This window comes from Desmodus rotundus, chromosome 7 (genome assembly GCF_022682495.2).
Source record: "Desmodus rotundus isolate HL8 chromosome 7, HLdesRot8A.1, whole genome shotgun sequence".
NCBI classification, from domain to species: Eukaryota; Metazoa; Chordata; class Mammalia; order Chiroptera; family Phyllostomidae; genus Desmodus; species Desmodus rotundus.
The window spans coordinates 15,222,631-15,247,904 of NC_071393.1; the positions used below are offsets into that span (position 1 = coordinate 15,222,631).

General features: G+C 52.1%; 1 protein-coding gene across 2 annotated transcripts; it reads right to left on the reverse strand.

The window, feature by feature from the left end:
• Positions 1–873: 873 nt before the first annotated feature.
• Positions 874–24,170, reverse strand: SEC14L2 (SEC14 like lipid binding 2). 2 transcript variants are annotated; one of them, XM_024566633.3, is made up of 13 exons: positions 23,448–24,169; positions 21,719–21,967; positions 19,566–19,641; positions 14,877–14,920; positions 14,426–14,485; positions 13,979–14,167; positions 12,626–12,721; positions 12,382–12,442; positions 11,875–11,958; positions 8,755–8,861; positions 8,534–8,673; positions 8,226–8,395; positions 874–2,402 (listed from the first exon to the last, which is right to left on the reverse strand). In XM_024566633.3, the coding sequence occupies exons 2-13, from the start codon at positions 21,770–21,772 to the stop codon at positions 2,272–2,274; spliced, it is 1,212 nt and encodes a 403-aa protein (XP_024422401.1). In that variant the 5' UTR covers positions 21,773–21,967; positions 23,448–24,169; the 3' UTR covers positions 874–2,271. The 2 variants fall into 2 exon arrangements, with proteins under 2 accessions (XP_024422401.1, XP_045056645.1); XM_045200710.2 differs by lacking the exon at positions 14,877–14,920 and having other exon boundaries at positions 23,448–24,170.
• Positions 24,171–25,274: the final 1,104 nt, after the last annotated feature.

The following is a 25,274-nucleotide window of genomic DNA, read 5'->3' on the forward strand; positions in this document are numbered from 1 at the left end:
GAATGAATGAATGAGAGGCCAGAGAAAGAAGGGGTATCAGCGAGCCAAAGACACAGCCATTAAAGACAGGCAGTCCTGGGTTCCAGTTGTGGCGCCTGTTAGCTGTTAGCCACCTCTGGAAAAAATGAGTAGCCAATACTTACTGAGTGCTCACTTGTACCAGGCTCTTCCGCATGTATTATTTCCTTGAATATTTGCAATAACCCAAGGCGGTAAACACAGAGTTGTATGCTACCCAGCAGGCGTTCATTAAAGGATTAACTTTTATTATCATTAAATAAAATTGGAAAATATGAAGACCACTGACTCCCTATTGAGGTTCTCGTTTTCAGCCCTGGGTGTCGCTGTCTCTGTAGTGTCGTGTACGGGTAGTCCTTAGCCCAGTTAGAGGTGACACCTCTCCGGAAGCTGGGCTCCAGACTCAGAGATCCTCAGCCCCTGAAACACTGGCAGTGCTGGCGCGGAATTAGGAGACGGTCCCTAACACCACGTGATTGTCGCTCCCAAGCCACCCTCCCACGGAAGGCCCACCGCAAGCGTTTTCGCTAGACCCGCAGGTGTCAGCGCGCAAAAACCGTCCAGCGCGCTCTTGGAAGCCCGGGTGGGGCGGGGCCTCCGCCCGGTCTGTGAAGGCGACCAAGAGTATCCTTAGTGCCCGTAACAAAGATGGCGGAGGACAGCCCACCAGCCAGGCCAATCAGAAGGCAAGTTGGCCGTTGGGCCCCATTGGAAAGCGTACACCCGGTAAGAGTAGCGGGTGGTTTCTGCGCCTGTACCCCGCTAGTAGCAGGTACGCTTTGCTAGGCTTCTGAAGCAGACGTTTAGGGTTCTGGGTGCTGAGCAGCGATGCTGTAGGCATTGACTAGCACTCTGTGCGCATTGAACGTTGCTTTATTCATTGGTTAATTTTCCTAACAGAGCATTGTAAACCGAGGTCGGGATGTCCTCCTGAGGGTTCTGGCTGGGGCCCATTGTGCCTCCGGCCCCCTCCTCTTGCTCTCTCAGCTTCGCCAGACCAGCTCTCCAGGCTGGGCCTCTTTTCCGAGTTCTGAGCTCCTGTGCAGCCCAGGACCTGATCCGCGTTTGCAGGACATGGGATTGTGATTAGTGCTGTGGTTGCCCGCAGGGTCCGTGCCCTCCAGCGCCTGGTCCCTGAGCGGCCCCATGGTTGTCCCTGCTTGCCACCCTAGGTGGGGGCCGGGGGACCTGCGAGGCTATTTGTAGTTGCCCCCAGCCCCTGGCTCTGCCAGATGCTGGCCTCACCAGGCACTAGGAACCCGTAGCACCCACCATACGCCTCCCACAGAGATGGGACTGCCAAGGCTTTGCTCGGGTCAGTCAGGAAGCGGGTTGGCGGGCTCCGTGGAAGACTCAGCTGGCAAATGCCCTGAGTTCTGTCTGGATCCCATTTGTCATTTTTGTGTGGTTAATCAAATGAAGAGTTACTTGATGACACGCTGGCGACACTGAACAGGGGAGTGGAAGTCTCAGGACTCACATCAACCCCAACCTCGCTTCCCGTCCCTTCCCAGAGCTGAGATCCCTGGAGGTAATTTCCCTGTGCTTTGTTCTCATTGGAAGACAGTGGCTGGGTACCAGACCAAAGCTCACTGTCCAAGGAAGCTCTGAATCAATGACAATCATTAGTAATTAAAGCGGCAGCCAGTACCCAGGAGTTGCTGAAATTCTCAAGGTGAGGGAAAGACCTGCCTGTCTACCCCTGAGTGGGAAGAGCAATGCTGACTGGACCAGCTCCTGAGACCTGGGGAAAGCCAAAGGATCCCAGCCTTAGTGATAGAAACTTTAGAAGAGCCTCTGACCTCCACCATAACTCTACCAACTGGGTACCTTGCTACTCCTCATTATGATCTAAGCTTGCGTGTTCATTTGGTTACACATTCCTCCCCTGCTGCTGGTTTCCCTGAAATGTTAAGTCTCAATCTCTCCCCTTCTCAAATTTCTTCCCTGCTGCCACCCTGTGGTACCACCTTCCTGTCTCAGCTGTCACAGGTAGGTGACACTGGCACAGCTCACAGGACAAATAGATCCTATCACAGTGCCCAGCCCCTGGGGACTCTAACTTGAAAGGCAAGGAGACCCGCTGCTGCTATGCTTCCTCTTCCTAATTTTGAAATCATAGCTCCCCCGATTCAGCTGAGTTTTTCTTCTAGCCCAGTTTCTTTTGGCATCAGGGTGCTGGGAAAATGACTGCCGTAAGGGACAGAAACTGACGAGACACTGAGGGAGCCAGGCCTTCTGTGGGAGGAGGCGTTACTTTGGGGTGTCTCCCCCCAGTTGTTTTATCTTCTCTTCTGAAGCTTTGTCTGGAAGCAGGACCTCCACAGTGAAATTGACCTTCTTGGCATGAATGAAGCTGTAGGTGTTGTCAAACCGCAGGACATCTAAGGGGAGGCATAAAACCAGACATTCAGGCAATTCTGACAAAGGGCTTGGGGACAGGGCTTTTTGCTGCCTGAGCAAGGCAATGTGGTCAGTAATGAGGATGCAGGTAACATGAGCAATGGTCCTTTACCTTCTGCAAAAGAGTCTAGCTGGATTGACAAGATGATCATGGAGAGAGAAAAATATATATAAGACCACGCCAAGTGCCAGATGAATGAGACAACCACCTCTGTAACAGCTTGGAAAGAGAAAGCCCTATGAACGGCAATTATGTGAAAGGCTTTTTAGAGGAGTTATAGAGCTTGAACTGGGCTTTGAAAGTTGGGGGTGGGGGAGCAGAACTTGTAGAGGCAGTAGTTGTTACAATAGTAATAGTAATGGTAACAATGGCAATGTATGTGTCTCAGCACAGGGTTGGTAATCTATATGTTATTTCACTATTCCTCAAAATAACTATGAGTTCAGCATTAGTCCTGGTTTACGTTCTGTAAAAAGAGGTCACCGTGTTGCAGAGTGAGGAAGTGACAAAGCTGGAATTTCCCTGCGCTGGAGCCCCACCCTGTGTAAACTTTTTGAACCAGGAATTTATCTCACAGGAATATAAACAGACAAAGATGCTCATCGCACCTCTGTTTGTAAGAGCTAAAAGCTTGGGAAAACTCAAATGTGCAAAGAATTGCCTAAAAAGTTCACATTGCAATCCACATGATGAAATAACTGTCCTGATACTAAAAGAAAGAGGTTAGCTTCACAGTGACTGGGGAAATTATCCACAGTATGTCCTTAGGCCAAAAGAGCAAACTGCAGAACATGTTATAAATAGTCTGTAACGTTTTTGTTACTGTAGATGTCAAACAACTTTTTTTTGGCTCTGCCACGTTGTCTACCTACACTCCCAAGTTCTACTCAGGCTCCTGTTCTAAAAGCGGAGTTTTCAGTACGACCCTACCACCCTGAACACGCCCGGACTTGTCTGAAAGCAGAGTTTTCTCAAATCCTGCGACAGGTTTTACATTTTTAAAAGTCCTTCAAACATACATTGAATAACAGAAGTACCGGTAATTCCTGTGAATGTATAATGTGTGTACATGTCCTGTGTATTATGGCAACATGTAACTCTCGTCTACCCCACAGGGGTGTCCAACCTTTTGGTGTCTCTGGGCCACAATGGAAAAAGAAGATTGTCTTGGGCCACACATTAAATATACAAACTGACTAACAAAAACTGATGAGGAAAAGAAAGTTTTAAGTAAATTTATGATTTTGTGTTGAGGCACATTTATAGCCATCCTGGGTCACATGCGGGCTGCGGGCCGTGGGTTGGACACCTCTGGTCTAAAGGGATAAGAAATATCTGAAAAGCTAATAGATAAGATCTGTTAGGAGTGGTTTCCTCTGGGGAGAGAAAATGGGCACGCAGTTAGTTGGCAGAAAAGGCTTTTCCAGCCTTGGCTAAGGAACAGACTGCCTTTAATCTAATCCTTCTTTGATTGATTGATTGATTGATTGATTTGAGAGGTTGTTCCATTTCAGTCAAATATTCCTTCGAGAGATCAGAGTGTGAAAACAAAAGCTAGCTCTGCCACTTCCCTATCCTGGTCTTTTCTCACTTTTCCCAGAAAATAAAACCCTATATATTTAATTCTGAGATTGAACCTTTCCCCATTCCTGCCCCCAGATAAAATGCATAGTTTAGCCTAAGGGTCATACCACCCACCAATTCTTCACGGTGTGAAATGAATATCAGTCATTGATTTTCTCTCTATGCCAGAGGTCTTTCAAGACCCATAGTCCCTCTGGCCAGAGGGTCAAGCTTCCTCTCTGCCATGGATGGCAGAGCTTTAGCAACCAGAGTCAGCTGTGCTGGAGAAGGCTTTGAGCTCCTTGGACCAAGCACCATCGCGATGGCTCTGCCTAGCATGATATTCTACCCTCAGAAACAAGGAAGGAGCTGTTCTGAGGCCCAGGCCCGGGGGAAGTGGAGTTCATGAATTATGAGGTTCATTTGGGCACGAATCATGTAGTCACAGACTCGTAGAGCCCCCAGAGATCCTCCAAGCGAGGACTCCTTAACCTTTGTTGGGGAACCCACCCCCTTGAGAATCTGACGCTTTGTTACCAGATGGAATTTTCACACAAACTCAGATCCCCTGGCACCCATCATGGACCTTCTGGGGCAGTGGTTCCCAACCGGAAAGGTGCCATTCTGAAATGGGGGGGAGGTACCATGCATGGCTGTATCGTCCCCTCTCATTAATGTACTGAAAAAATATATATATATATATGTATTTATGTATATATTCTAAATTAGCTTCCTTTTATTTCTCCAAGTAGGAGATTACGTTGATTTTTAAGTTATCTGTGTGAGTTACTGTATTTCAGAATAGCAAAGGGGAACAGTAGACACTATTTGCTACAGAGAGGGAGGTGTTTGGTCTTTAGCATTTATAATCACTGCTCTGGGGAGTCCCTAAACCCCTGATAAAGATTTCTTGCTCTAGGCTACTCCCCTCACTTTAAGCAGGGGAGGAAAACTTAATTATTTAGGGACACTTGTTCAAAACAACTGGAGAATTAGGGGCCAAGCCAGACCTCCTGATGCCCCCTGGGCTCTTTTCGTCTCAGCGCTGCCTGGCCGTGCTGTTTAACCCACATGCAGTGTTGCGGGCCTTCTAGACCACATTCGCCACTCCCGGCAAAGCCCAGATCTTTTCTTCTGAACGTTTTTCTTTCCTAGGAGAGTACTCTGCACTCAGGAAATATTTGTGGAGAGGCAGGGGGAAAAAGTGAAATCAATTTGGACTTTGTTTCTCCTCCTCAGGAATTGAGGACACTTGGTCAAGGACAAGAGCGGCCTGGGGAGAGTTACTGTGCGCCTGCCATTGGAGGCAGGCGCAGAGTTGGCGATTCTCCACTGGGCGATTACGCTCCACTTTGCAGGGGTTGCCTGGTTCTCCAGGGCCATTGCCCTCCCATGGGTGAGCTTGTACCCGAACACCGGGTTCTCTCTGGGCGCAGGTCTAGCCTGGGCCTTGGCCCCAGACAACGGCTGACCCACCTCATTGTCTACACCTGGGAAGGGCGTGTGGACACTGTGGCCTGCCTCGGGGCGGGGCGGGCCACCCCTGCTCAGGGATTGGACAACAAGCAGTTCCCACTTAAGGCCCTGCAGGCACATAAATGTTCCATCCAGGAATGTATCCAAGAGGAGCTAAAATAAATTTGGGATTTGCAAACCTAAGCCCAATTATGTTAAAAGCTTCATGGTCCTTTCTCAGCCTGTGTCCTTCCAAAACTATAGAAGGGTAATGGGCAAGGCTGGAAAATGGGCTGGGCTCTGTTACTGGCTGTGTGATCTTGAATAAATTACTTCCCTGGCCTGGGACTCTCTCCTCTGTCACATCAGGGGTGGACCTGATCATCTCTAGGACAGTCTCCAGCCAGGAGATCCTGGACCAGGATCCTAGTAGTCTCTGGTGTCTTCTCCCTTTTGGTATCTATGCAAGCTACTTTGTGGAAGAGAGAGCATCCCTCCTCTCTACTTCAGCTTCCCTGTCCACTAAAAAAAAAAGAAGAAGAAAGAAAGAAAGAAAATCAAGCTTATATGTACAAAATGATCTGCCCTCTGTGAATGACAGCATCTGGGCCAGTCTAAGCCTGGCTCGTGCCGAAACACAGTGTATATGCCTTCTCCCCCAGGACCCGGCTGCTCACTAACAAGAATCCTCCCCCTCCCCGGGGAGCCATGCCGCAGAGCATCTGTGAGGAGGTGGCTGTAGAGACTGAAAGTTGCCTGGGATGCGGGAGAGGACACAGCTTCTGCGGTTGGGGTGATGGTGTAGACAAGTCCAGAGGCCCAGATGTCTGTAGGGGTAGTTCAGATCTCCTGGCGGTACTGCTACAGACAGGGAGCACAGGGCTTCTCCCATCCCCAGCACTATCTCCAGGATGGCCCATCTCCCCCAGGTCTTGCCCAAATAACAATAATGGTGGCTCAAGTGTGCTCGGTGCTCGCTGTGCGCCAGGTCTTATGTAAGTGCTACACAGGCCTCATCACACCTAAATTATCACGTGTCCCTTTAGGTAGAGAGTTTGATCCCCATTGGAGCGATCAGGAAACTGAAACTCAGGAAGGCTGAGTCACTTGTGTAAGGACTAGTCAGTAGTCCAGTCCTACTCAACTGGATGCTAAAGCTGTTGCTCTCACTGATTTCCCATGCCTGCCCCCTTGGCTCTGACAGGAAAGAAGCTGGAGATTTGATGGGGGGTGGAGGGAGTACGCATTTGGTTTTCTGCTTATAAATGTAGTATATGGTCACTGTAAAATAAATTGTATTTGCAGAACTACAAGAAGTCCTCACTTAACATCATCAATAGGTCCTGTGACTTTCACTGAAACAGTGTAGTATAATGAAACCAGTTTTACCATAGGCTAATGATATAGTTCCTAAGGCATATTTCTGGTCACAAAACCATCACCAAAATTCTAATATAAATACCCAAAACTCTTCTAATATTAAACATTGAAATAAGTGTGAGCTATACATACATTTAAGCAAGATTAATACAAACAAATACAGTAGTGACTTTCCAGCTAGCTTATTTCAGCTCAGGATCACAGGTGGCCAGAGCCTCGCCCCTGGCTCAGGGAGCATGGCAGGAACCAGCTCTGGACAGGCCGCCATTCCACTGAAGGGCACATTCACACACACTCATTACCCTGGGCCAATTAAGACACACCATCCACCTTATGTGCATATCTTTGGGACATGGGGGGCGCGGGAACCAAACACATAGACATGGGGAGAATGTGCGAACTCTGCACAGGCAGTGGCCCTGGCTGGGAATCTTTTTTTCCTCATCAGCGTTATAATGAAAAGACGCTGAACACAAGGATGCTGCTTGAGGACCTGCTGTAGTGTGAAAACGAAACCCCTCTACGAGCTTCCTACCACCCCAGAGGTCGCCACCATGAGCGTTACTGCAGACTCCCCAGAGTTCTTTTCTACGTACACACTTGTTATTAACCAAAGTGAATGTATACCATATATGCTATATTTTGTTCTTTATTTAACAGGTATCAGACATCTTACATGCCAACGTATTCTCATTAATGGGTATATTATACTCCATTGTATGGATGGACCATAATTTATTTAATTTATTTGACAAGACCTTATGAAGGCCATTTAATTTATTGCCAGTTTCCAGGCTGCGAGAACATCTTACAGCTTTTCATCTTTGTGTAAATATTTCCGCAGACTAAATTTCTAGAAGTAGAATTGCTGAGTCGAAGGGCGTCTTAATTGATAATTGCAAAGTTGAGTGAGGTTAAACACCTTTTCAGATGCCTATCTGCTATTCTTACTCCTCTTCTGGTTAAAGTTCCCATTCCCATTCCGTGCTCAGAAGTGTTGAGGCTGGGCTTCTCGGAGCCCTGCTCACCCGCTGATCCCTACACCCACCCAGCCAGTTCTGCCTCTCTGACGCGTGGGGAAGAATTCCCAACAGATGTCTGATCACAGTCACAAAGCCAGGTAGACCTGGACTGCATTCCCCTGTGATAGGCTAGCTCTGTGACTCACCTCTACCTGGAAGGATCATGTCAGAATCCCACCCTGCTTTTAACCGACTGGGTCGCCTTGAGCAAGGCATCTCACCTCCCCAAGTCTACGTTTCCTCACTTGTGCAAGGGGAGAGTTGAACGGATGGAGTTCTGCTTTTAGTCCGAACAGTCTGAGAGCCTACATTTCTGGAGAAAGAGGGACCTGAGAGGCAGACGTCTATGGTCAGGAGCTTCAAGCCAAGACAGAGATACTTACAGATGCCAGGAATGTTGCAGGTGAGGGTCCCATCCTCAGGCACCAGGTGGGCATTGTACCTCTGGTTGGGCAGCACCTCTGTCATCTCCCCTGCCTTCTGCCGCTCCCCAACCTTGGTCTTCAGGAAAATACCAAAACCGATGTCCGAGCCTTCTGACATGAACTGCCACCTGCAGGGGAAACCCACCCGTGCCGACATGATTAGGGAATCTCTGGGGTTCTGCCACCAGGGCTTCTCTCACCCCAGCCCGTCCACCAGCACCTACGGCTAACGGGCTGAGGTCTCCTGGAAGGGTCCAGAACCCTACCTGAGGACGCAGCCGGGGAAGAGGATCTCATACTCTACTTGATGGGAGGAGCCACGGGAAATCTGTGCGCTGTGCTCATACTGCTGTTTCACCTGGTCTCGCACATAGTACTTCTTGGGAATGTCGCCCCCATAGTTAATCTGGAAGCAGAGTGTGGAGTGAGCTGGAATGTGCATTAGAGGCGGACTTCCCTGGTCACCTCCAGCCCCTGGGGCCCATACCTTGGATTTGCACTTGGGGTTTCCGTCAGGGTCAGTCATGGTGCCCCCATACTCCACAGGCACCTGGTCAGGGCTGATATATTTCAGTAAAACCTCCTTCCAGTTTGCTGGCAGGAGAGGTAAGGAAGGAGAAAGAAGGGTCACCACTAGGTACGATTTCATCACAGCCCTGGCAATCTACACAAAAGAGGCAGGAAAAAATACTCAATCCACCCCCGCACATGAAACACAGGTGTTAGGAGCACACGATGTGGGCAGAATACTGCCAGGTTTCAGGAGGGGCCATCCCCCGACCCGTGCCCTGCATCAGGAGTCAGGAGACCTGGGATCCTGTCCCCATTGCCGCTGGCCAGGCTGTGGTGGACGTGAAACGACCTAAGTCCTTGAAGAGGGTACTGTAAACTCCAAAGTGCCCTCCCCGTAGGAGAGTGTGTTATCACTCCCAGGAAGGTAATACGAACATTTGAAGTGCAAGCAGGAGGGGACAAAGGGAGGAGGGGAGCGCGCACCCTGCAAAGGGAGCAGTGTGTGCAGCAGGCGGGAGGGCCAGAGGCAACAAGATCCGCCCTGGTTACGCTGACCTCAGTGAGAAAGAGCCATGCGTCTTGTCCCGTTTTTCTGCACATCGTTGTGACTGAATAAACTCATCAGTGGGGAGGGACCGCTTAAACTTGGCTTTACCCCAGCCGTAATTTCATGTCTACTCCTGGTTTGGGTTTTTTTTAGGCTGTTTAGCTGCCATTGATTTGGCTCATTTTGGGGGGTAACTAAGCCCTTTCCTGACTAGGAGAGTTTGACTCTAGCACAACCGATGCTGTGCACTGCTCCTCCACCATTCCAAATTCCCCCACAAGCATCAGCCAAGGACAATGTTTTGATATTGGAAACCTTTCCATGCTGATGCTCGAAACCATAGCCCTGAGTCCTGGGGTACAGCCCAGTGTACTCTGCTGCTGGTGCTGCCTGGAAACCTGCAGAGACTGGCCTGGGTCTTCCAGCCCTCAGATGGCAGAGACCTGAGTCCATGCAGCGTGTGCGGTCACAGGGTGATTTAATCTGTGCCGCTAAGCTCCAGCGACCAGCCTGGAGTGAATTTCTTCCCTTTTCTGTTGAAGTTCCTGTACCTTCTCAGCCCGAGGTGGGTTTGGTTGAGAGGGTTTCGGGTGTGGGTAGGAGAACAGACTGAACCTCCTCCACAGCTCTGCTGCCAGGAAACCTAAGCGTCTCATGCTCACGGTGGGTGGTAGCGGCAGAGAAGCCAACACCATCAGAGCTGTTGCTAGGATTTTGTATTTCTTCCCCCAGCTCAGCTGGAGAGTCAGAAAAGGCCAGGGGGGATTCTTCCCATCCTATAGAGTCACTGGGGCAGGAAGAAGTGGAACTCGTTGCTGCCGCCAGAGCTAGGACGAGAACCTAGGAGTCCTGGACTTTCCAGGCTGCCTCACTCCCCTCCTAGGACTCGCCTGCACATGTTTGGAAAACCTCTACTTTCAGCGTGTTGCCTAAAGGCGAACGAACATTCAGAAACCTTCAGAGTCCCTATTACCAACCCCCATGTTCAAGTCTGGAGGTGGCCTCAAGTCTTCCATGATCTACCTAGTCCCAATCTACCTTTATAGCCTTTTCTCCCACCACTCCACTTAACGCTGCAGCAAAACTGACTCCTGTCTGTCCCTGGCTGCCTCGATTCCTGTGCATCTTCCCCATTGGATTCCCTTGTGCCCAGATGTTCTCCGTGCCTCCTTACATACCCAACCCCTGCCCACCTGCTTTTCCAACAACCTCCTCAATCACTTCTCAGTCTCCCTGATGGGCTCTTCTTCCTCTGCCTGCCCTTGAGCCTGGATATCCCCCCAGGCTCAGCCTCTGTTCCTCTGGGGGCAGTCTTACCTGTTCTCAAGGTCTTAGCTGCTACCAACATTCGACCGCTCCCAAATCTCCAGGCTGCAGTTCTCCCCTAGGCTTCAGGCTCAAGTATCCCCAATATCTGTACATCTCACGCACTCTTCAAACTCAACTTGAAGCTTATTCTTCCGGTTGTGTTCCTCCATTACAGTGACTGTAATACTTAGTTACTCATGCCAGACACTAGGGGGTCATTCTAGAATTCTCTTCGTCCCTTCCTATATCCAGTCATTTGAGTTCTTCTATTTTACTTCCTAAACAAGTCCTAAACCCATCCTCTCTCCTCTCTATGCCCACTGCCTTTGCCCCAGCACAGGCTTGCGGCACCTGCTGCAGGCACTATGCCCACAGTGGGCAAACTGGTATCTGTCCCTCACGATCTTGCCAATATGGTGAGTCTCGATTTAAAATCTGAGCCTGGTAATCCCCTGCTCACAGCTCACCTCTGGTTCCCAGAGGCCCATAGAGTAATGTCTCAGCTCCTTAGCATAGTGCCCTGGATTCTCTGTGACTTGCTCCTGGCTCCCTCTTCGGCCTCATCACTTGCGATATCCTGCCGACATTCTGCAACCGCCTGTGCCATGGTGTGTAAGGTCTTTGCCCAGTGCTGCCGACAGCTTGCTGCCCTGCTTCGTCTGGCTGCTCTTCCTCATTCCATTGCACCTGGCTGAGGTAGTTCTCACCTACTCCCTAGGTCAAGTGGGCTTTGTGTCTCCCTTCCCTAAGAGACCTAGAGCTTTCCAAGGGATTTGTCTATTTCACCTTCCTAGTCCAGGGCCTGGCACATAGTAGGTGCTCATCAAATGAAGTCATGCCTAGTTGCCTCCAGCTGAAAGCAACCTCTGCTCCTGTGACCTCCATGGCACCTTCTCTAGGCCCCTTCTAGTACCTTTTCCTGTTCTTTGTCATAGCTTTCTCTCTATAGGTCTTTTCTCTCCTCTTACACTGCAAGCTCCTTAATGGCAAGAACTGATGTTTCATTCGTCTTTGAATCTACAATGCTGAGCTCAGTACTTTCTTCCGAAGTGTCTGCGAGAAAGCGTTCTCATAAAAGCAGACGGGGAGACCCCAGCCCCAGCTTGCTCCTGGGTCCCACTGCTACCAAACCAGCAGAGGGAGCTTTTGCCCTGATGGCTGTCGGCCCTGTCTCCAAAGCCAGCCGCAGTCTAGGCCGCAGACTATCCCATGGAGTTGAGGAGAGTCTGAGCTACTTACCCCCCAGGACCATGATCTTATTACGAGTGTCCTCACTCAGGAAGTGTTTGACGAGATTAAAGGCCACAGGAAACAGCTTGGGGGCTAGAACAGAGACCAGACAATGGGAGACTGGAAGTAGTGCCCACTCTGTCCCTAACAGTGTTGTCCGCAGCACCTGGGTCTCAGGCCCCATGTTCCCTGGTGCCAGTGCTACGGAGCCCATGTAGGCAGCCCCGGGGAATGAGGCTCAGCAGGGCCCCTCCCCGTCTTTACAGTGGGAGTAGTCAAGTGGGGTTGGGGATCTTCCCCGTCCCCAAGTGGGGGTCTTCCTCTCTGGACAGGCTGGATGGCTCCAAGGCAGCAATAAGCGGCAACAGCTGTGTGAAGTGTGAAGCACTTCGCGTGTGTCAAGGGTCCTGGATGCCCTCCTTTGGCTCACTCTGTTTTCCCCTCCTGAATCTGTCCCGGTAACATTTTTGGCCCCTTTTGCTCATTTGACTTTCTTACTTGGAGTTCCCAACTTACCTTTAATAACAAAAAGACGCTTCAGTGTTTCAGGGTAATTATCCTCAACCAGGCAGAGAAACTGTGGAAACAAAATCACTGAGTATAGCAGGCTCAGTCTTTTGTGCCAGGGTGAGAGGCCCGGCTTCCTCCAGGCTAGACTCTGCCCCTACCGCCTCACCCATCCCACAGGGCATCTCAGCAGAGGGGTCCACTGCCCCAGTCTCTGCTCCCCCTACACTGCCTCTCCAGTGCTGCCCCTCACCTCTCCATAGGTCTCCACAGCAGGCTTCCAGAGATGCTTGAGGCCAAGCCCTTCACAGTCATAAATCATGGTGATGGAATCCACCTTCTTCCCCATCTGCAGGGGACAGAGGAGCAGAAAGTCACAGCAGCTGCCCCACTGCAGAAGCCCACCCAGTTCAGGGCAAATGCTGACCACGTCACACACCCATATTGCAGCTGGTTCTGGGCAGGGCTGTACCTCAGGCTTTCCAAAGGGAGAGAATCACCCCAGGCCAGAACTGAGGCCCAGACAAGTTACCTTCCTGCCTAGGTCTCCACGTTCTCATCCAGTAAGCCACTGGGTGGACTGAGACTGCACCTGAGGTCCCTTCCCTTCTGCAGGTTAGCCTGACGGCCTCCCCCTTCCTCAGTGTGCAGCACCACGTACTGCTCTGTCTGTGGGGCTTATCTCGTGCACACAGAGATGTTCTCTGTGCAACCTAAGCCCTTAAGGGTGCATTCCCGTCTAGCGCTCCTTTGCCTGCCCAGCCTGCAGGGTCCCCACACACACTAGGTCTCAGTCCATGTTTGTGGATGACAGCGTCGAAACGGCCCCACACGGGCTGCATCATTTCATTGGGCCTTTCCATTTGCTGAGGGGAAGGAAGGAGAGAAGAGCATGGTAGCAGCCCCAGCTTGCTCTTCAGCCTTTTTCTCAGAAAGGAAATCAGCTGTCCTTACCTTTTTTGAAATGCAGAGTTAGAGAAACATAGAATCTTAGCTCACCCACACCAGCAATACCCAAATGCTTGTCTAAGGATAGAATCGTCTGGGACAAAGATCTCTCTGCTGCCCAGATGAATGAGAAACATAACAATAATGTAGTTCAGCTCTCCTTTTCCATTGGTTTTTAGAGAGAAGGGGGGGAGGGAGAGAGAGAAACATCATCTGTTGTTCTGATCCACTTATTTGTGCATTCCTTGGTTGATTCTTGTGTGTGCCCTGACTGGGGATCAAACCCGCAACCCTGGTGTATCAGGACGATGCTCTAACCAATGGAGCTATTCGACCAGGGCCCAATGTAGTTAAGTTATTTATGAAGCTAAATTTACTATTTAAAGGACTGGCGTGTATTCTGAGATTTTGCATTCCTATACTTTCGGGGGTTAATTATGGTGATGGTAGCTGGCAATTTTTTTTAAGTCCTTACTTGGAAAAATAAAAATTTGGCAACATGTTAGTCTCTAAAACTTTGAAATTCCACTGGTCTCCGAAACCCAAAGGTCCAGGCCTCAGCCCTGAAGCTGGGTTGAAGTCCCTGTGTGATACCCCTGCTTCTGCTTGAACGCCGCTACCGCAATTAGCTCGTCTTCCACCGTGCTAGCCCACTCGCCTTTTCAGACTGGCGGTTACACTCCTGCACGAGCAACTCACAGTCCCGCATCTTGGTCTTCAGCAAGTCCTGTTTGGTGGCCGAGAGGAGCAGGCCCCTGGCATCCAGAGGCCCAATGATATCGTACCAGACGGGAGAGCCCTCCCTGTCGTAGCCACACAGGCCTCCTGACAGATACAGCCGGACCACCTGGGCAAGGACACAGAGAAGGCACCTGGTAAGCAGACTCAGGGCAGCTACACGTATCCTGGGGCCTTCCTCCGGGTTCTTCATTCTCTCCCTCAATAGCCTTCCCCCAGGTACCAAGGGACACCCATTCTGGGGGCCGTGAGCATCCACTTGGCATGGTCAGGCCTTTCTTCTGGAGCTTCCAGTCCCACAGACCCAGGACACAGACTGTGGTCTAATGACCCAGCAGAGGGGCGGGCCAGGATCGCTCGTCCTCACCTCTGGAGGCTGCCAGCTCATGATGTTTTCAATGTCCTTCTGCTTCCGGAACTCCACGTGCTGCAAACACACAGTCAGGGCTTTAAGAAGGTGACAGCAGGGCAGGGGGACCCCTTAACAGACATCTAGCACTAGGTGGCGGCCTGAACAGGTAAGTCATGAGAAGACAACCGGTGGGAACGCCAAAGAAGGCACTGCCTGTTTTAGAGGTCTTGGCAGAACACCAGTTCTTGGCTAGTCCACACCTATGAAAGCTCTGGGTTTCCACGGAAGGGGTTGCACTTTTTCCGGAGGGACAAGGCAGTAGTGGTTGGCTGATACTCAGCTACACGTCACACGAGCCACTGGCTGCGATGGAGGTGAGTGGGATGGGCAAAAGCAGTTCAAGCACGATGTGACTCTGATGGGCAGAACGGAGGCAACCATGGGCTTGGAGGCAAGTGGAGCTCACCTTCCGGAGCATGGCCTCAGACTTCTGCAGGTCAAAGCTTCTTGCTGTAACAGGGAAACGTGGTCAGGGGTAGGCCAGCAGACTGGGCGTCCAAGGACAAGGAGGTTTCCCTGTTCTCATACTAGGGCCAGCTCCTCTCTCTCAACACCCCAGCTGACTCTCAGATCACCCCACACGTAGAGGCTAATATGAGGACATTCACTGAAGGCGTCTGGAGCACCACAGCCCCAGGAGAGCAGGTCAAAGTTAAATTCAGGTAGGAGTAGCATTGCAACTTCAGAGTCAAAAGAGTTTTGCCCTAGTTGATGCAATCGGGTAAAAGGTCTTATCTCCTTTCAGGAAAAGTGAGCCCTGGACTTCCTTATCAGTTAGCTTTTCCCTTACACAAAGTTAATCTCTTCCACAGTCTAATATCCAGTCCTGAGAACTTGACCCACAGTTCAAAGATGAACACAGCTGCCCTGTAATCTGGGGTAGAGCTGGCAGAACAGCCCAGTAGGATGGAGGGCTCGAGGTTCCAGTCAGCCTTGCCGTGTCCTCCAAGGACATATGCATACCCCGGTGGGACACAGAGGGCCCTCCTCCCAGGATTCCTGTAAAGTTTTAGAATGAAAAGTTCACTAGGCCAACTCTACTTTATGCATGAACCCCCAAAAGTTGTCTTGCTGAAGCTTGAACACAAAGACCTCACTGCCACCCAAAGCCACCTGCTTCCAGATAATCCGAGTTGCCACGCGCACCCAGTCCTCACGGCTATACTGAGTGGAGATACACTCCAGGGGCGTTTCGAGAGTGGGGTCACTCCTGAGCCATGTGACAACCGTGCCAATGCTGGCAAACACTGTGCTGCCACTGAGCGTGCTCTGCTTTCACGCCGCCCATCAGTGGACCCTCTCCCCATTCCTCACGGCCTGATTTCAAGTTCACCCAAATAACGTCCCTTTGGAAGGTTTCAAGTGTGCCAGTGCCCCTTGTCCAGTGTGCTGTGCAGAGCCCAGCACAGCGCCAGGTGTTGTCTACCCTCCTCGGATAAAACCTAAGAACGCTCTTGGCATTGATCACACCCTTCACTCTGGTGGAACATACAGTCAACTGAAATCCCCAAATCCTTTTCAGCTGTTCTGCTGCTAAGCCTTCATCCCCTAAGTTGTGAGGTGGTTTTCTGGCTCCACCCCTATCCGATTTCATCTTGTTAGAGTGCGCTTCATTTCATTCTTTTTTTAAAAGATGTTATTTATTTTTCGAGAAAGGGGAAGGGGAGAGAAGAGGGAGAGAAACATTGATCGGCTGCCTCTCGTGCACGCTTTGCCCCGGGGGCCAGACCCACAACTGGGCATGTGCCCTGACTGGGAATTGAACTGGCGACCCCTCACTTTGCCCAACCAACTGAGCCATACTGGTCAGGGTTTCATTTCGTTCTCTCAAGAGTTTTGAAGATCTAGATTCTGGCCAGTTTTGTCATCTGACCTATGAACTGTCCCTCCCAAGCTGTCAGTGCTCTGTTGACATCAAGGTCTGCTTGAGAGCCCTGGAACCTAGGCCAGGTAGGCTGCCTGCTGGACTGTCACTGGGCTTCTAATCGCTGCTCCCCAGGAGTGCCAGGCATGTCCCCGGACTCTGCTGTCACGAAATTCAGTCCACTCTTGATGCATATAATGGGTGCACCAGGAGATTTGACCGATGCCACACCTTCCCTGGGTGCTGGACACAGGTTAGGAGAGCTGAACAGTCTTCAGTCTTGGGAAGTCCCCCCTCACTGACCTTTATGTGCCATCGCGACAGCCAGGGTGGCTTTCAGAGGAATGTAACCCAGGTTTGTATCGCAGCCCTTGCACGTCCCTGTTTGACCTCGGACAAGATACTGCACGTCTCTGATAGAATCATCTAATGAACTAAAAACCCTGGGAAGATGCAAGGCAACATCATGACGGGGAAGCCCAGCTGGACTGTGAAAGGGAATCCTCCGTAAGAGGGTACCCTGAACTGTGAGAAGAGACTTTATCTTCCCAGGGAACAGGAGTGGCAGTGAAATATGAGCCCCCTTATCTCAGGGTGGTTCTCCAGCTGAACCCTTATCTGCCAGGGTCCAACATCCAGGGTCTTCTTCAAGGGCCCTCCCCTAGTTGCTACTTGCCCCTGGCAGCACCTGGCCTGGTACCCACACCCCCCCATGCCTGCTGAGTCAGGCCTCTCCAGAGCTCCTGCTGCCCTCCTTGGTCAGGGGCAGCTTGAAGCATGGCTTAGGGCACTGCCAGAGAAGCCCACCTAGCGGCAGCTGTCCCGGGTTCTTATTTGATCTCTTCCTAGGCCTGGAAAGTAAGGAGACTCGGACCTGCTCTGCGCCCTCTTAGGGTTACCACCACTTCGTTGTTTTTAACTTGCCACCTGACTCTCCTTGCTGGAGCGCCCAGAGCTCAGCGGCAGTCAGGGGGAGGCAGTGGAGATTTGTGTGGCCGCTCTCAGGACCCGGGGCCAGGAGAAAATGAAGTGTACCTGGGTGAGGGGGGCAGTAAGAATGGAACCCCAGCTCACACCTAGGCTAGAAAAAGACATTCTGCTGGCATGTACCTTGCAAATGTTTCCTTTAGAACCAAAAGAAGAGAAATGGTTTCTAAAAAGACAGAGACAACAAAAACCCTAATTGAAATTCATAGCAGAGTCTGACCAGGCCTGAGCTCCTGCCAAATGTGAGGCACCAAATAAAGTGCAGAGGAGATACTTGCCCTGTTTGAAGAGGCACAGCGTGGCTTCAGGGGCAGCTGTGGCTTACTGGAGAGAACAGTGGCCTGGGAATCTGGGCCCCAGATTTCTGCCCTGATTCTGCTTCACGTTAGCTGTGTGCTTTCAGCTAAGTGCCCTCCCCTCTCTGAGCCTCAGTTTTCTCAGCTGGCAAATGAGGATGACCACACTCTTCACTGTTCCTGCAAAGAAAGAGGTTATCCCAGGCCCGGGGTTGTGGAGGGTGCCTGCAAAACCTGCTGTAGGGCCCCAGGCTGGCCTCTTAGATAAAAGAGAGCTGTGTTGTTGTTCACAGCTCTCTGCAACCACACCTCCACCTAACAGCAGTTTGGTGGTTTGTTTGATGATCTAGTAGCTGGCCCTTTAAGGCAGAGCTAGTTTCCCACTCTCTCCACCGGCCCACTTCTAGCTACAGCTCTTTAGCAAACTGCTGAGCCAAAATATCCTCCGGCCCTGGACTGACTCCACTGACACCCCCACACTGCCCCTCCACCCTCTCCGAGTGGGCTAGGGATGTGGGCTTGCAGCTTTTTTTCAGGAGAAAATGGCAGGTGGCACTTCCAGAGGTACACAGAGCCCCAGGTGGCTCTCCTGGCTGCACCCACCCGTGGGTGCCTACTAGTCCCACGAGCACGTTAGTCTACTCCATTTCTGCACAGAAAAGCAAAATCCAGCTCTGCGCCCACTCTAGGACTGCTAGTGTGCACATGTGTATAAATAAATCAACAGGTATGATAGGTACTTTAACTTTTGAAATGTGGTTCCACATCACAACTTAATCTCTGCTAATCTAAGAAAGCAGAATGTATTCTCTAGTATTTCTAAGCCTAGTAGTAAAGTTTCTATACAGAAAAAGATAGTGTGTCACAAGAACCAGAGAGGGTGGCACGTGACTTGAATCACAAAAGCGAAGAGGAGAAAGAACAGGAAGGTTTCAGGAGCTGGGGCACGGGGCTGAGTTTAACCCTACTGCTGATAGAAACGTGCGGCTTGCATCGGAACTCCTGTCGTGCCACATCTAGCAAGGAGCCGGCCCCCTCTTTCACCCTACTATCCCAGAGAGGTGTCTAGGGCAGATGCTCACCCCTGGCCCAGATACCACAGCCAGGCTGGAGCAGAAGTTCAATTAAAATGTGGGACTCTGCCCTGGCTGGTGTGGCTCAATGGCTTGAGTGCCAGCCTGTGAACTGAAAGGTCACCGATTCAATTCCCAGTCAGGGTACATGCCAAGGTTGGGAGCCAGGTCCCCAGATGGGGGCATGCAAGAGGCAGCTGATCGATGTGTCTCTTGCACATTGATGTTTCTCTCTCTCTTTCTCCCTTCCTTCCCCTCTCTCTAAAATGAATAAATAAAGTCTTTAAAAAAGAAAAGAAAAGGAACGTGGGACTCTGGAGCCTGGTGGTGGCTTGAGGGAAGTCTTGTCGACCTAGTTCAGCCTGAGCGCCCCCCACCGGGTTCCCCATGTTCCCCAAGCTCTTGCCCCAGCTTCAAGCTGCCTAAACTACTGCTAGCAGGGGTCCTGCCACCCCAACAGGCCTCAAAGGGGCCCAGTCTCTCCCAGAAGCCAGAACTCTGGTTCTAAACTTGACTCTGCCTCCGACTTCCCCCATGACTGGGGCCTTCGTCAGCTTTTCCTCAAACTGTCTCCCCAAGTCCATCAGCAGAGTGGATAGAAAGGTCGCTGGGCTGGGACTCGGCCAAGCTGGGCTCTCGTCCCCTCTTTTTCTGCAATTCAAACACCCTGTGACTTGGGGCAGGTTACTTCACCTCTCTGAGCACCACTGTTATCTATCCGGTAGGGAGGTTTGTAATTGCCAAAGGGCCCTATTGCTCCTAAGGGGTGAACCCTCCGATTCGCAGATTGCCAGGGCCAGGGTTTCCAGAGGGTGCTCTTCTGCTACCCAGAACCAGCCCCTGCCCCAGCCCCCCACAGCTCCCTCTTCCCTCACCTCGGAGCCAGCGCAGGAGAAAATAGTCATCTGGATTCGGCAGACCGGGCAGCACATCCTGGACATTCTCTCGAAACTGTAGGGAGAGGTAGCTGAGTAAGTGACAGGTCCCACCCTGACCGCCGCCTACCCAGGAGTCTCCAAAGAGGCTTTGTGGGATGCCTCTTCAACACCAGGCAACTCTGCAGACACAGGCTGAGCATTTGGGCTGCATGGGGCATCATGCTAGAGGGAGCTGGGTGGCAGGAGGAGGTGGGCAGAGAGTAAGACACTGCCCCTGCCTGGCTGCAGGCACTTCCACACTCCGGCGTGGCGGGCCGCCAGAGGTGTTCCCAGCTAACTGCGATAGTAGACTCTGTGGGACATGCCACAGTAAAAGCTGGCAGTTTACCCCGTATTCCCCGTGTGCCCTGCACTGAACTTGGCACTTATTCCTGCCTCATTCAGTGTCCCTAGAGGTATTACTGTCCCCATTATACAGATGAAGAAATTAGAGCTCAGAGAGACTAAGGAACATGTCCCAAGTTACACAGCTGGAGACCAGCAGCACTGGAGGCAAAGCGGGGCCTGTGGGAGGCCAGTGTGCACACCCTTTCTTGGTTTTCCACCCCCTTTGTAATGGAATGGAGAGCAGCGTGACTGGCAGAGCAGAGTGGGGAAGAGTTTGATTCTGACTCGGGCCAGGAAGATGGTGGTCTCATATGAATTTATATTTTTAAAAAATGGCATTTGAGCTAGTCTTGAAAGAAATCAAAGGCAGCAGAAGGAGGGAAGAGGGCTATCGGGGCAGAAGGAGCAGTTCCAGTGAGAAGCCACGAAGGGGGAAAGTTCAGGGAGTGCCGAACAAGGAAAGTGGACAGTGACCCCAAGGGATGGCCACACCCACTTCTAACCGTTCTCTCTCCATACCTCCTGCTCCCAGCCACTCACCTTTCCCTAGTCATTGACCTCCAGGGCAGCCACGGAGGGGACCAATGAGGACCAGCCACCTCTGCCCCTTGCCTACGTCAGCCAAGGACACAGACCATCCCATTCCCCAAACAACCTCCAGGTAAACTGCTCATCCAGGGCTCAGGTAGGAAGCCACCACTTACCAAAGACCCTACCCAGCCCCTGTTTTCCAGTTTAATCACCACCTAATCCCTTATCTGTCTGACTTCCTCCGAAGGTCAGCAGTAAAATCTGAAACCTCCCTACCCAGCCATCTTGGGATGGGGGAGGCCCAGCCTGAGCAAAGCCTTCATGGGGCTGGTGCCTCAGCCTCACTGCCATAGCAGGAGACCTCTGTCCCCCCTACCCTTTCCCAGCAATGGAAAACTGCCCTGCTTCGGAGCCTGCAAACATTGTGACTGGACCCACTTGGCTCTGGTTCCAAGAACAGCCAACCTCCCCTCTTGGTAATGGCAACACAGAAGTGGAGATACAGGTGGTGGGGAGGGGGTGCAGCCTTCGAACTCATGCCTCCTCCTCTGCCCAGGTGCCAAGGCATAGCCAAGTTTACCTCCCAGCCTGAAGAGCATCACCCCAAGTCTCCGGTCAGGGAGGGCTGGGATTGCAGGACAGGGGAGGACTCCGCTCAGCTCAAACTAACCCCAGACCACTGAGTCACTCACCAGTAGGATTCCAGACCTCCCTCCACATCACCAGGCCCAACCTCCTCATTTCAGGTCATCAGGGAGCAAAGAGATGAAGGATGGGTTTTGCCCAAGGTCACAGAGGGACTTGGGACCAGAGGAGGGGCTATCCAAATATCCTTAGGAGCTGTCCAGGGCCCTTTCCATCAGTGCCATTGCCCCAGGAAGAGGAAAACCTCCCGGAAATGGGAGGAAACCTAGGGCCCAGGTCCCAGGGCCGGGCTGCCAGTCCCGAAATGAGTGTCGCCTTTGTGCCCTGAGCTGCCTCCAAGGGCTTCCAAACAACCACTTCCTCCCAGGTGGTACCTCCAAGGGCTGGGGCGGGGATGGCAAACTTCCCCGGGGGCCCACTCGGCGGGCGGTGGGCGGCGGACCACCAGGTGTCACGGAAGGCTGCTCCCTCCGCCACCCTCCTGCCGAGGACGGTCACACGCCTCCCACCCAGACCTTCCCGGCTCGCCGCCGCGGGAGGGAGAGGGCCGCCGCCTGGGGCGGGGCCGAGCCAGGATGAGGGCTCACCTTGGCCAGAGCCTCCTTCTGCTTGGGGCTGAGGTCGCCGACTCTGCCGCTCATCTTGGGTCGGGGTGCGGCAGTTGCGGCAGCTGATGTAGCTCGGGCTCCTTTTCTGCCACCGAAGTCCTAACCTTCTTGCCTTTGGCGGTGGCTGGCCGCCAAGCCCCGCCTTTTAAAGGATCCCGAGGGGCGGAGCTGGAGATGCTCAGGTCTCGAGCTTCAGACGCGTCCCATTCGCTCTCCTGAAGTCGGTAACTAGGCAAGAGACGAGCCGAGCCGGAGTCCCAGAAAGTCTGTGCTCTAGTCCCAAATTTACCCTTAGCTCACAGTGTGGCCTTGGATGAGACACCTGAGCTCTCTGGGCCCCAGTTTCTCCATCTAGGTACTGTCTAATGAGCTCTTCTAAGATCAAGCCCCACATAGCACAGGACCGAGTCTCCACCCCAAAGTCTAGGGAACTTGGTTGGTGCCATGGGGCAGGGGGTGGGGTGCCAGGTCCCCTAAGCCTAGCCATCTCCCTGCCTCTGGGAACCGTGGTACTGGCCACTTCTCTTTTAGGCCCTTGCCCTTCTGTTCTGCCCTCGGTTTTGGACAGCTGCTGCCAGCCCAGCTCAGAGCCTTTCAGTATTGGCTGCCTATCCCCTCCTGTGGGGCAGACAGGCTGAGGGGACAAGGAAGCCCAGACCTGGTCTCCCAGCCCAGAACCCTGTCCTTGGCATCTGACCTTCCCAGCACTTTGAAAGCTGCTCCTTAGTTGCTCACAGTCTCAGCCAGCATGGAAGAATGCTTCAAAGACCTGGGTCTGAGTTCTAAATCCTCTACTTCTAGGAGACTTCAGCAAGTGACTTCACCTCTCTGTATACAAGCTTCTTCATTTACGCAGTGGAGGTAGATGATCTGAACTTCAAGTTAGCATGAGAGGACAGAGCGAGCTGAAGGGCACAATTCACTCAGTGCAGCACCTAGCACAGGGCCCTCCCTAGATCACCCTGCACACACTTCCTTTGCTGCCTGCGGGCCAGGCTTCCACCTCTGGGCAGGGATGCTGGGTGGACAAGAAGGAAACCACAGAGAAAGTCAGGCCTGCTGTCAGCTTCTCTGCTTCATCAGCCTCTCCCTTGCTTCTACCCAGGGGCCAGAGCTGTGGGTTCCCCTGTGCCCCTACCAGTCTGACGGTCCTGCCATACCCCATCACTGCCCCTCCCCCCATAGAATGAGCCGTTTCCTCCTTTCAGGGTTCCACAGGCACTTGGGGGGGCCTTCATTCTGGACACCCCATGTTGTCTGTGCCCTGGCATGGCCCCACCATAGAGGTCTTCTGCAGGGCGCAGAGTGAGGGTCTCGTGTCCAGCCCTGTGGCTGAGAGCCCCCACCCCACCTCTGTGTGTTTTCAGGTAGCCCCAGCAGTCCTGCCCCCGTTAAAGAATCATCAGTTTCTGGCTTAAGGCAGGGCATGGTTGCCTTCCTTGGTGGACATGTGGCTGAGACCTTTATTAAAGGCCCTTCCAGGAGCAAAATGTTCATTTCAGTGTACAGCCTACTCAGAGGAAAATAGAACAAGCCTTACGCTGGCTCAGCACTTTACAGTTTACAAGGCCTTTTCCGATCTAGCTTTTCATGTAAGCCCATGGAGACCCTCTAAGTCAGAAGGACAGGTGATTAATTGAGAAACCTGAAGATAAGCACCTGCAGAGGGAGGAATCCAAGCTGCCGGTGGGCCAGGGTATGGACTTACCTCAGGGCCCCCTGCAGAGGCTGCCCCAGGAAGCACACGGAAAACATTAGCCTAGCAGGAAGTAGTCCCCTGCTCCGACCTGCCCCAGTGCATGTCCCCATGCCCCAGGACTCTGGAGTTTTCCACGGCAAAGACCTAAAGAAAGTACCCTTCCTCTTATCTATCTATCTACCACCAGCCCACTATGGAACAGCTAGTTAATCTGATAATAAAAATCCTGGCCTAATAATTTGGTAAACTCCTCCGAGCTAGTTACTAAGAGAGTCCCTCCTCCCCATCCTCACCTTTTCTCTATACCCTAACCTCTACCCAGCAGTTCTCCCTCCCTGCTAGGTACGCTGCAGTGGCTCCCTACTTCCTTGACTTGCATTCAAGACCTACCCCCATCTCCTCCCAGCGTCCCTTATGGCCTTGACTGCCACTCATTTCCCTTCACATACTTTCATTTCGGTAAGAGAAGCTCTGTGCTGTCCCTCAGATGCACCTCTGCCCTCCTGCCTCTGTCTGTGTTGCTACCCTCACCTGGGCCCCCCTGCTAGATCCCCCCTGGCCTTCAAAACCCTGATTCTGCCCTGGCCAGGTGGCTCAGTTGGTTAGAGCATCATCCCTTGAACCAAAAGTTCGTGGTTTTGATCCTTGGTCAGGGCATATACCGAGGCTGCAGATTCAATCCCTGGTCAGGGCGCAAACGGGAGGCAACTGATCATTGTTTCTCTCTCACATCAATGTTTCTCTCTCTCTCTCTCTCTTTCTCTGTCTCTCTCTCTCTCTCTCTCTCTCTCTCTCTGATAAACAAACACATCCTGGAGTGAGGATTAAAAAAAAAAAAAAAAAAGGCCCTGATCCAATGCTGCTTCCAGGAATCTCTCCTTGATCTACCGGAGCCAAGACAATTGGTAGCCTCTGTCTCTTGACCGTGACACTGACTACTTTGTGTTACAGTGGTGACCTTCAATCAAGAGCCCAGCCTCAGGGGTTTGACAGGCCTGAGTGGAAATCCAGGCCCTGCCACTTGGCAGCTCTGGGATGAGTGTGCTGTTCCGCATACACTTCGCTGGACAGGTAGTGTGAATAGCTGCAAGCAGGCTGCTGGAGCATAGAGACCTAGCAGGAACATAGGCTGACGGTTCTACTCTTAGGAGTTAGTGCCCTAGGGTTGGGATTTGTCTGGGAAGCAGCTCAGGGCACAGCCAGGATGGGGAGAACAGAGCCTGGGTGCTAGGCCAAGTTCTTGAGTCAACGCACTGCAGTGACAATTGAGTGATGAGCACATGGGGGCTCCCTCAGGGCTGTTTGCCCTTGACCTCTGGGCCTTGGACCCCTATCCTTTACCATAAGGACATTGACCTGGAGATCAAAGGCCGCTGGGTTCCCTGTCCTGATTCCCTGGTGCCAGAGGGAAAGGGGTGGTGCAGAGATTGGCACATTGAATTGAGAGTTGAGGAGAACAGTCTTTACACCCTTCTACAAATATTTATGGAACATTCTATTTCCACGAGGTCAGGACAGCAGGAACTCTCTGGAAAGCCCTTGTGCTGGCAGGCAGCCATGCAGAAAAGCCCTGATTTGAGCCTCCTGGCTTCCTTGCCTCCTTGCAGCCTCCTTCCAGCCCTACTACATACACTGCAGCTACCTCAAGTCCTTTTCCTTCAAAGTGGGGAAGGGATGAAGAAATCAGAACTGCCTGAGACTTGGGCCTCGATAGTAGAATGAGGAAGCAGGGCGATGGGCTCACTCCTGCACCTGGTCTCCCCTGCCAAGTAGCCCAGGCTCCGGCTCCTGATCTGTCCTGGGAGCAAGAGCACCTTTCATTCCTTTGCTCCATAA